Source organism: Geotrypetes seraphini, chromosome 6 (assembly GCF_902459505.1).
Source record: "Geotrypetes seraphini chromosome 6, aGeoSer1.1, whole genome shotgun sequence".
NCBI classification, from domain to species: Eukaryota; Metazoa; Chordata; class Amphibia; order Gymnophiona; family Dermophiidae; genus Geotrypetes; species Geotrypetes seraphini.
Window position 1 is genome coordinate 224,302,686 of NC_047089.1, and position 12,286 is coordinate 224,314,971.

General features: G+C 41.8%; 1 protein-coding gene across 2 annotated transcripts in view; it reads right to left on the reverse strand.

Annotated features, from left to right (window-relative positions):
• POLB (DNA polymerase beta) overlaps positions 1-11,619 on the reverse strand; it is an 88,637-nt gene extending 77,018 nt beyond the window's left edge. For both annotated transcript variants that reach the window (XM_033949441.1, XM_033949440.1), the window contains exons 1-3: positions 11,483-11,619; positions 7,322-7,487; positions 93-150 (exon numbers count right to left, since the gene is read on the reverse strand). In XM_033949441.1, coding sequence (XP_033805332.1) covers positions 93-150; positions 7,322-7,472 — 209 coding nt within the window. In that variant the 5' untranslated portion in view covers positions 7,473-7,487; positions 11,483-11,619. The remainder of the gene's footprint in view (positions 1-92; positions 151-7,321; positions 7,488-11,482) is intronic.
• Between the last annotated feature and the right edge of the window lie 667 nt (positions 11,620-12,286).

Genomic DNA, 12,286 nt, shown 5'->3' on the forward strand with positions numbered 1-12,286 from the left:
TGAGCTAGGTAATTGCCCTAATATAAGAGGGCTCCCTATCCCAGTTACAGAAGCCACAATTCCACTAACCCCATTCTATTAAACATACTCACCTGTATGCATTGTACTTATGGATGGCTCGATTCACATTCCTTTCATAATTGGCCAACTCTGAAAAAGAAAGCAAGATTATTGCTTCAGGTGGGAAAACAGCTGTGCAGAACTCCTGTGAACAGATGAAAGGAAAAGCACATTTGTAAAATTGATAAAATGCAAAGATGAAGTGTGTTGCAAAGGCTTTCGTACCCTTGTACATTTTCATATTCTGTTGTCTATGAATTTCAATTTAAAATGAATTGAAGTAGGTGTTTGTTTCAACGATCTGCATGACCGATGCATACTTTCTTTTTTTTTTTTTAATTTCTTTATTCTTTTTCAAACTTACATCAAGTGCACAAAAAGAACAACATGAAATACTATCGTATAACACTTGAACATCATACATTATATTCTTAATATGTAAATTAATTAAAAACCCTCCCCCCTCCCATCTTTCTATACAATCATTAAAACTATCATATTCCTTCAAAATTTCAATTTTGCTACATCTTATCTTCCAATCTCCCCACCCCCCTATGTATATTATCAAAGAAAAATGATGCCTATTCACTACAAAAATCAACCATCGGTCTCCATATCTTTAAAAATTTTTTATAACTTCCTTTCTGTATTGCAATTGCTCTTTCCATCTTGTAAATATGACACAGGGAATTCCACCAAAACGTATAATTGAGATTACTATAATTTTTCCAGTTGTTAGTAATATGTTGCATAGCAACACCCGTCATTATCATCAAAAGCTTATTGTTATGTGCTGATAATTGACTTTTTTCCTCATAGACATACCGAACAGAACAGTATCATATGATATTTCCACATGATTTTCCAATAAGCAATTTATTTGAGACCAAATTGAATTCCAAAAATTCCTAATGCAGGGGCAATAAAAAATTAGATGATCCAATGTCCCCACTTCTAGATTACAGTGCCAGCATCTATTAGAAACCGATGCATACTTTCAATGCAAAAGAACAATTACAAAAATATTCACAAAGTAAAACAAGAATAAGAAACCAAGATGAGGAGTTACGATGGCTGTGTGTGGAAAGCTCTTCAGTTTGTTCTGGTTTTTCTTTAAAAATCTAACCTATATGCTGTCTTAATGAGGAATTATTAAATTTGCCATCTTGAGGCCAATAAAATTTTCCTCCCTGAGACACTGGGTTGGTTTTGTCCTTGTGATATCTCTAACAGCTGACTTCGGTAGGTATTTATAGTGAAAGATGCCGCAGCTATCTTGGTATAAATCACTGAGTGGTCGACGTATGGGTAAAAAGCTGCATTAAGGTATTTATTCATTTTTGTACTATACTATGTGGAAACCATTTTGTAGATGTAATTTTTAGTTATGAAGTCCAATACGACATAGAATAGGGGACATTAAATTAACATACAAAACAAATTTTTTTGTCTATAGGGATAATAGCCTTGAAGATACCCCCCCCCCCAGGGTGAAACATGTTGGCTGGTTAGTCCCTGTGAACCTGACCACGAACATTAAGCTTAAATATCTTAAAAATGTTAATTAACGGTTAATTTATGGTTGATTTAACTTAATATAAGAGCTATTCAACAATGGACCTGATGAGGATTTGATGCATAAAGCCAAATACTATGAAAATTTTGAGTATATTGGTGGCATCTCTGAGGGCCTTCCCGCATTACTTGTTTCAGTGAGAGTATTAAGAAGTGATCTGAAAGGATTATCTCCATAGTAGGATGAATTATAGTCTTAACTAGCTGATGGCCTGGCGTTGCACGGGTATTTAATTATAGCAATAACACTGTAAATGGATTCAAATAAAGATACTTTATAGTGGTGAATGAAATTATTTTTTTACAGCTTTATAAAAAGTACAATATTCAAATTATAATGTGAAATATTTGACAAAATGAATACAATACAACTAACACAAAACTTGATTATAAACAACATTTTTAGTTTCACCTCCAGGAGCAAGAACATATAAATTATTGGGTGAACCCACCCTTGAGCAAGCAACATAGAGTTGTCCATGGGAAAAACAGGGGGATCTTATATCCACTCCACAGTATGTAATAGTCTGTCCCTGTGATTTGTTGATTGTGATAGAGAATGCAAGTCTCACTGGAATTTGCAATCTCTTAAACTGAAAAGGAAGATGTGTTGGAATAAGTGGTATCCGCGGGATAAATACGGTTTCACCTTGTCCCTGTCCCGAACAAAAGTTTCAGTATTGATTTAAACAACTAAATATGTGGAAACTCAGGTTGAAAAGAAACTCCATGCAGGTTTTTCCCGGTTCAGAATGGAACCTGTGTTCCTAGTTCAGCATATGTGAGTACTCATGTAATGTAATAACATTATGAACTGGGGTGCATGAAGGAAACAGTTACAAACACAGTTAGAACATACACACGTATGGTGTCCGTGGTAGAATAGTAACGATGTCCCTAGTGGTTATAGTGTCATAAAAAGTGTTTTATAGTTGGAATTACTGTGAAAATGGCAGCTTTTTACATTTTTTCCATTGACATGAATGGGTGAAATCTGATTTTCAGTTTGTAGCTCCGCCCACGTGTGCAGGTGGGCTGCGAGACCCCCAGAACATATCACCCCAGGTAGTGAGGGATCTGCATACCAAGTTTCGTTCAAATTGGGCAAGCCGTTTTTGCGTTGGCAGCTTTTTACATTTTTTCCATTGACATGAATGGGTGAAATCTGATTTTCTGTTTGTAGCTCCGCCCACATGTGCAGGTGGGCCGCGAGACCCCCAGAACATATCACCCCAGGTAGTGAGGGATCTGCATACCAAGTTTCGTTCAAATCGGGCAAGCCGTTTTTGCGTTGGCAGCTTTTTACATTTTTTCCATTGACATGAATGGGTGAAATCTGATTTTCTGTTTGTAGCTCCGCCCACGTGTGCAGGTGGGCCACGAGACCCCCAGACCATATTACCCCAGGTAGTGAGGGATCTGCATACCAAGTTTCGTTCAAATCGGGCAAGCCGTTTTTGCGTTGGCAGCTTTTTACATTTTTTCCATTGACATGAATGTGTGAAATCTGATTTTGTTTGTAGCTCCGCCCACGTGTGCAGGTGGGCCGCGAGACCCCCAGAACATATCACCCCAGGTAGTGAGGGATCTGCATACCAAGTTTCGTTCAAATCGGGCAAGCCGTTTTTGCGTTGGCAGCTTTTTACATTTTTTCCATTGACATGAATGGGAGAAATCTGATTTTCTGTTTGTAGCTCCGCCCACGTGTGCAGGTGGGCCGCGAGACCCCCAGAACATATCACCCCAGGTAGTGAGGGATCTGCATACCAAGTTTCGTTCAAATCGGTCAAGCCGTTTTTGCGTTGGCAGCTTTTTACATTTTTTCCATTGACATGAATGGGTGAAATCTGATTTTCTGTTTGTAGCTCCGCCCACGTGTGCAGGTGGGCCGCGAGACCCCCAGAACATATCACCCCAGATAGTGAGGGATCTGCATACCAAGTTTCGTTCAAATCGGGCAAGCCGTTTTTGCGTTGGCAGCTTTTTACATTTTTTCCATTGACATGAATGTGTGAAATCTGATTTTGTTTGTAGCTCCGCCCACGTGTGCAGGTGGGCCGCGAGACCCCCAGAACATATCACCCCAGGTAGTGAGGGATCTGCATACCAAGTTTCGTTCAAATCGGGCAAGCCGTTTTTGCGTTGGCAGCTTTTTACATTTTTTCCATTGACATGAATGGGTGAAATCTGATTTTCTGTTTGTAGCTCCGCCCACGTGTGCAGGTGGGCCGCGAGACCCCCAGAACATATCACCCCAGGTAGTGAGGGATCTGCATACCAAGTTTCGTTCAAATCGGTCAAGCCGTTTTTGCGTGATCGCGGCACATACACACACACATACCTCCGATTTTATATATATAGAATGAGGAAGACATCTATATTTTTCTTCTTAAAGAAATGCCTTCGATTTAAAAATCAGGGACTCTGGGAGTTCTGGTTCTTCAACCCCATTCCTATTTGTTCTTTGGCCTCAAGCCTATACGTTGTGCCATCATCTGAAATAGGTCAAATGTCGTCTCCAGTTTTGCCTTCATTCCCTTGTGTTGTCACAGAATGGCCTACCTGTACAAGTTTTGCAGAGACTTCTTTAGATTGTAAATTGATATTAGATAAAGTTTCAAGTTTATTATAAATTTGATTAATCGCTTATTCAAAATTCTAAGCGATGTACAAAACAGTAAAATTACAATTTTCTGGGGGGAAACAAAACAAACGAATAAGACTAACCTGACAAAATATATTAAACAAAAGGAAAAATGGGGAAAGAAATACAAGTTGTTGATAGTAAATAAGACAAGTAGGGGAAAAAAACCCAATAGGAGGGGTGAGTGCGGTGGGCTTCAAATAAGTTGAGAAATAAGATTCAATTGAGGCTCATAATCTAGCTTTCTAGCTGTCAAATGCATCTTTAAAAAGAAAGCATTTTAACTTGCTCTTGAATCTGTCTAGATTGCATTCTTCCCTTAAATAAACAGGGAGGGAATTCCATGTTTGGGGGGCTGTGACAGAAAAGATGAATTGCCGCCGTGTGTTAATGTTTTTGAGAGAGGGAACAATTAATAAATGTTGGTCGTTTGACTTAAGTAATCTTGTTGGAGTGTGGGGAATCAATAATCTATGAATGAAGGCGGGAGTTTTATAAAGAAGAGATTTAAGAGTCAGCAGACTTAATTTATATGTTATGCGGTGAGGAACTGGGAGCCAATGCGCTTTCTTAAGGAGAGGTGTCACATGGTCGAATTTCTTAGCTTTCATTATGAGTTTAATTGAAGCATTTTGGATAATCTGTAAACGTCTGGTTTCTTTTTGGGCTATTCCCTTAAATAGAGCATGCAGGGTCGGCTCAAAGGGTTATGGCATCCTGAGCCAACTTTGATGGTTGGACTCCCGCCCCTGAAGCTAAGCTTTCTCTTTCTCTCTCAAGCCCCTAGTCAGGCATTGCTCCGCTCCTCTCCTCTCCCTTGGCCCTCTAAACATTACCTTGCTTGTCTGTAGCAATAACATGCAGAGCAAATTGCATTTGGTCAACCCTAGGTCTTCTCTCTACCAGGAAATTGCAGGTGGGATGTGGCAAAGGGAAGACTCAGGGCTAGCTGAAAGCAGCCTTCTGTGCATGCTGTTGCTACCGGCAAGCAAGGTAATGTTTAGTGAACTGTGGGGGAAGGAGGAGGGAGAGAGGACAGGGAGCAATACCAGATTAGGGGCTGGAGAGAGGAGGGGAGAAAGCTTTGGCCCAGGTGAAGCACTGGCTGGGGGCTCAGGGGCCAGGGATTTTGGCACCGTGGGCTAGGGCCTCACCTAGTTCAATGGTTGAGCTGGCCCTGACCACCACTGCAGAACAGGAGTGTAGTCCGACATTCAATTTTGAGTGGGCCTGATCACAGTTGGGGCACCAGATCCCATCTCTCCCTCTCCCACCCAGGCGAGACGATTTGATCTGGTCCTAACCCTGCTGCCGCTGCATACCTTTCAAAGAGCCAATCTTTGCTGGCAGCATGCAGCCTCATACAAGCTGCTTGTGCTTCCCCTATAGCTTTCCTTTTGATGCACTCCACCTCTGCAGAAACAGGAAGATGCGGCAGAAGGCAGGCTGCGAGCAGCATGCATCAGTCACGCTACTCACCGCTGGAGAAAATTGGCCCTTAAGGTAGTCTGGGGGATTTTTAGCTGGTGGAGCTTGGGTATTCCCACGAGCTACCTTACAGATGTGCTACAACTGGTTAGGTCAGTGTATATCTTTCATATTTCTTTTTACACATATATGTATGTCAATATATATGTCTATGTGTATCCAGACAGCAAACTGATTGTACATTTCCTACCTTCTTCAACTCTATGTTTATAACCTAACTAATTTATTTTTCTCAAGTACTTTAGCAAGAATGTGAGCCTTTGGGACAGTCAGGGAACTCTAAGTACTTTCTCTTCATCTTAATTAATCTTACTTAATGCATTTCTTCTATTTCTACTGTAAACCGCTTAGAACCTCACGGTACAGCGGTATATAAGAAATAAAAATTATTATTATTATTACATTGGGTGTTTGATCATATTTTGACTTGTTTTCTCTTTTGTTTTTTTCCATTTCAAATTTGCATGGTCTTTGTCTGTTGTATTATTATATTCCTCCAGGACCCCTGAGGAAGGCTAAATCAAGCCAAAACATGGCCCGTGAAGCGTCTGGTCATCATTAATGCAGTGCAATCATTAACACTGTTGGAATGAGGTCGACTTTCGGTACAATGTGATTTATTTTGTCTTTTACATCAATAAACTTTACAATTTTAAACTCTTGGAAGTCCAGGATCTGGTTCCACATTCTTTCTTGTGTTCAACCCGATCTTTGTGGTATCTAGGTCCATTATTGTGGCCGGCAGGACCGTCCTGGCGATGTGACCACCCCACAGTGTTGTTCTGTTTCTGGAGAACGAATAGGAACATAAGAATTTTGCAACTTATGACATCCCTGTATTTGAGACTCTTACATGGGCTCAGATTTGGCTAATATTGAAGAGATGAGGGACAGTTTACTGCGTTTCCTTTCTAGGAACTGACAAAAACTTTATTTATTTTTAAAAAAATTTATATACCGCAGAGGAGTGGCGGCGCCATACATCTTTATCTCCATGCTGGAGCAAGCAACATCTCTAATTTGCTGACCGTGCTGGCCTCGGCTCTCCTTCTAATGTCACTTCCTGGTCCCAGGTTGCAGGTGCTGCTCATGCCGGCACAGAGCCAAAGAGGTTTCAAGTTTATTTTAAAATTTTTTATACCGCTTAATCAAATTTCTAGGTGGTGTACAGAGTAAAAAAAAAAAATTCATAAAAACAAATTAAAATTAAAAATACTAAACAGAACCAGGATAGGTTAGTAAACACATACCAAAACATATGTACTAACTTCACACAGTTAGGAAAGAAGGGCAAGAACTACAATCTTTGAGAAAAAGAGCACAGTTAAAGGGAAAAACAATAGGTGAGGGTAAAAAGCCAAAAAGCGGGGTGGGGGGCATAGAGGAGTGGTGCCAGCACCCTCACAAAGCTCAGGGAGGTCTGCCCCCCACATCTAAAAACTGTTTCTTAGTTTATGATGACTTCAACATGCACAAAGTATTCTTAGTTTTTAAACTAAATTAGAGAAACTATTTATACACCCCTTAAGATCATTTCCTTGAAAAAGTGCTCACCTATCAGGAAGTCTGTGATACCCTCGTTCAGGCTTTCCTGCGGGGCCTTACGTTTACTCATAGCCGTGAAAGTTGAAAGCTGCAGGGAAAGGTTGAAGGTTCCACCGTGGTAATGAATCCAGTTCCTGATGCAAAAAAGTTTCAATCCCATGCACAGATCTAACAGCTAGAAAGAGAGAAAGGCAACGAAGAGCTAAGTTTCAAAAGGGGACAAGTCACCCGCACCCTGGCCCAACCAACCTTTTAATGCCGCTCTACTTTGCTGTCCCAAAAGACTCATATGCACATAAGGCACTGCACTGAGGGGAGATGCTCAAAAACGTGCCGTGGAAGTAAGACTAGCTGTAGCCAGTCTCGCTTGCAAGGCAGCTTAGCCTCGGATGCGCAAACTGCTACTATTACTATTTATTATTTCTTTAGTGCTATTAGATGCACCCAAAACATGCAAGAGACTGTCCCTGCTCGAAAGAGCTTACAATCTAATTATGAAAGACATGCAGGACAAAAAGGGTGAATCTATACACTGCTCAAGTAGAGAATTACAAGGGGACTGTTAAGGCAGATGTGGGAATGACAAACAGATAGGGGTGCTTTACAAGTTGGTAGGGTTAGGCCTTAACCATAGCTTCAAAACAAGTGGGCTTTCAGCCTGGATTTGAATACAGCCCGAGATGGAGCCCGACATATCAGGTCAGGCAAGTTGTTCCAGGAACATGGCACAGCAAGGTAGAAGGGACAGAGATGGGAGTTGGCAGTAGAGGAGAAGGGTACCTACAAGACAGACTTACCTGATGAACAGAGTTCCCAGCAAGGACTACAGGGAGAGATGAGAGGAGAGCTACTGAGGAGCTGAATAGTGAACAGAGAGGACTCATTCAAAAATAAAAGTTCTAGACTTAAAAAAAAATCTAACTTTGTTCAGATAGGGGATTATAACATAACATAATATTATACTGATAGTCCGCGTTACCAAAAAGATCTACGCAGTTTACAAAAGATTATAAACATTAAACATAATTGTATATTTGAATGAGTCAGCTAGTCAGGTATTTGGAGAAAAGATAGGTTTTTAGCTATTTTCTAAAATGTTTTTAGCTATTTTCTAAAACAGCTGTGAGCAACAATGATCGAAATTCTTTTTCATGAGAATCTGCCAGAGATGCTAAAGAATGATTTAGGAATTTCTTGCTTTTACAACCTTTTACAGAAGGGAAATTGAACAGAGCATGAGTTTTTATACTGCATTTGTGCGTAGCTATGGAAAAACTATTAGCCAGATAAGTATGGGCTGCACCATATAAAATCTTGTAACAAAAACAGCCCAACTTGAATAATACCCTAGCTTCCACAGGTAACCAATGTCAAAGAATTGTTGTCTGGTGGGAACATCTGGAGGGAGTAGAAGTGCAGCGGGTTAAACTGAAAAGGAGCGATTGTAAGGCAAGTAAGTAAAAGTAAGACAAAAAGAAGGCTGCTTTGGTTCTCAAAAGTAGTAGCTGAGAAGGTAAGGAATACGAAATTAGCTTTCATAAACTACAAAAGATCGCAGAAAGATGAAGACAGGCAAAAATATCTTGAAAAGTCAAGAAAGGCTGGTTATGTAGTCAGGAAAGCAAAGATACAAATGGAAGAAAAACTAGCTGACATGGTAAAATGGGGAGACAAAATATTTTTTTAATAATAATAACTTTATTTTTGTATACCGCAAATACCACAAGCAGTTCAGAGTGGTTTACAGAGGAAAAGACTGTACATAGACAGCGATGTCACAGAAAATATTTTCAAATTACATTGGTAAGTTGAAAGAGGTTAGGTATATTCGGAAGAATATCAGGGATACAACAAGTATTTCAGAGGTACAACAAGACAGGAAGGAATCAGTGATAAGAAGTCCAAAAGTGGCATTGTGAGACACAAAGGTGAAGGGGAGAAATATGAGAAGCTGATAAAGAAAAGGATGAATTGCTTAACAAATATTTCTGCTCTTTGTTCACGGCTGAAGCGCTGAGAGCGGGACAGCAGAAGACAAACACAAGTAGGGCTGGAGGAGTAGTTGTGCTCGTGAGGAGCTAGCTAAATTTAAGGTAGACAAAGCAATGGGGCTGGATCGTGTACATCCAAGGGTGATGGAGGTACTTAGGGAAGTTCGGGTGGCTCCGATGGCTGGTCTTTCCAATGCTTCTCTAGAGTCGGGAGTGGTACCAGAGGACTGAAGAAGGGCGGATGTGGTCCTTTTCCACAAAAGTGAAAGCAAGGAAGAAGTACGGAATTACAGGCCAGTAAGTCTGACTTCTGTGGTAAGCAAATTAATGGAAATGCTTTTAAAACAGAGAATGGTGAAGTTTCTGGAATCTGGTGGATTACAGGAATGGAGGCAATATGGATTCACTACAGGTAAATCTTGTCAGACAAATCTGATCATTTTCTTTGACTGGGTGACCAGAGAATTGGATAGAGGGAGTGTGCTAGATGTGGTGTATTTAGAGTTTAGCAAAGCCTTTGACAGTGTACCACACAGATGTCTAATAAATAAACTCAGTGCCCTCGGGCCCAAAGTGAAGGGCTAGGTCAGGAACTGGTTGAGTGGAAGGCGAGAGAGGGTAGTGGTCAATGGTGATCACTCTGAGGAAAGGGATGTTAGCAGTGGTGTGCCTCAAGGTTCTGTTCTTGGGCCTGTTCTTTTTAAGTCTTGTGAACGATATTGCTGAAGGGCTGTCAGGTAAGATTTGCCTCTTTGCGGACGATACCAAAATCTGCAATAGAGTGGACACCCCTGATAGTTTGAATAACATGAAGAAAGACCTGGCAAAGCTTGAAGAATGGTCTGAAATTTGGCAGCTAAGATTTAATGATAAGAAATGCAAAACCCCGAGGAAACCGTACAGTTTGGGGGGTGAAGAACTTATGTGCACGACAGAAGAGTGGGACTTGGGTGTGATTGTATGTGATGATCATAAGGTGGCCAAAGAGGTTGAAAAGGTGATGGTGAAAGCTAGAAGGATGCTAGGGTGCACAGGGAGGTTTATGGCCAGTACAAAAAGAGGAGGTATTGATGTCCCTATATAAGACTCTGACGAGATATCATTTAGAATATTGTGTACAATTCTGGAGACCGCAAATTAAAAAAAGATATAAAAAGGATGGAGCCAGTCCAGAAGAAGGCTACTAAAATAGTGCATGGTCTTCATCATAAGGCATATGGGGATAGACTTAAAGATCGCAATATGTACACTTTGGAGGAAAAGCGGGAGGGGGAGATATGAAAGAGACGTTTAAATACCTACATGATGTAAATGTGCATGAGTCTCTCATTTGAAAAGCTCTGGAATGAGAGGGCATAGGATGAAGTTAAGAGGTGATAGGCTCAGGAGTAATCTAAGGAAACACTTTTTTACAGAAAGGGTGGTAGATGCATGGATCAGTCTCCTGGAAGAAGTAGTGGAGACGGAGACTGTGTCTGAATTTCTGAATTCACGCTGCCTGACGGCACAGAGTTATACAGAGCACCAGGTGAGCAAGCAGTGGATCCCACAAGGGGGGGGGGACTCTGAATAGATGGGAGGGGTGGGGTGGTAAGGAGGACTCCAGATAGGTGTGCAAGCTGCTGCAGGGGGTACTAGATATCCGATTTTCCTGGACAAAAGTTATAAAATTAAAAAGCCGACCGGACTCTCGCCACAGTCCTCAAAACAAGGACATGTCCAGGGAAACCCAGACATCTGGTAGCCCTAAGCAGAAGCCCTTCGGATGCGCCCCGAGCTCAGGGCCTTCCAAAAACCGGACAAACTGCCGGGTTTTGGAAATTCCTCCGGGCACCTGGACAGTCTTCTAAAAAGAGGACTTGTGGTAACCCTAGCTCTGGTGAACAGGAACTGTACACAAGAGCTGTGCCTACCTGTCAGCTCTTGGGGACAGGCACAGTTCCTCCCCCTTTCTCCGAGATACTCAGCACAAATAGCGTGCATGTATGATTTGCCTGCTGTTTGTGCAGCGCATGCCCCCCGAAATAGCTCCCAACCCGGTGTTTTCTACCGGGTTACCGGAGCTTTATTTATGCTGCCTTAAGATCAACAGTAATAGCAAGTCACGCATTTGGCTCCCCTCCTCCTACAGCCCCGGTCCGGCATCTCTTCCTCATTCGTAACTCCTTCCCCTTCTTACCTTCCAAGCTTATCTTCAGCTTCACCGGCAACAACAGCCATTTTTTAAACGAGCTACACGCAACACAGCAGAAACCACCCCTCCTCCACGTCAGGCGCTGCCGGAAACAGGAACTAGCGTCAGAGTGGGCGGGACGGTGACGTGATAAAAAGAGGGAGGACGGATCCGGCGGATTCTTCCGGATCCTGGTACTCGATAACCAAGGTAACGGATTCTCCAGGATTCAGAGTAAATCTTCACGAATCCCAATATGAATATCTTCAGATCTTTTAAAAGTAGGCTGCCTCGAGTTTTCACTTGCATCAGGAATCCCCAGAATCCTTCTTGTACTCCAGGACCATCAGGGATTCTCCTGGATCCTATTTTAAATCTTCATGGCTCCTAATATTAATACCTTCGACTCCTTTAAACGTAGACTGCTGTCGAGTTCTTAACTTGCATCAGGAATCCCCTGAATCCTTCTCCTAATGCTAACCTTCCCCAATCTCATTCCTTGTCTCAAACCATTACATTCCTCAAGATCCTGTTACCCACCTTCTGAATTCCTCACCACATCCTCCCTTAAGATCCAACACTTTCTCTCATCCACTCATCCCCTTCCTACCTGAGTACTTCCTCTGGGGTTGTGGTCATTTCTCCCCTCCCCTTCTCTGTATGCTTCTGCTCCTACTTCTCTCCTCTGCTGCGGATATCAGTCCCAATCCTGGTCCTCCTAACCTCCTCCCACTCTCCTCACCCACACCATCCTACCTCCTATCACATCTTTCCTCTCCTCCCCACTTCCTCACTTGCAGATATTATTCC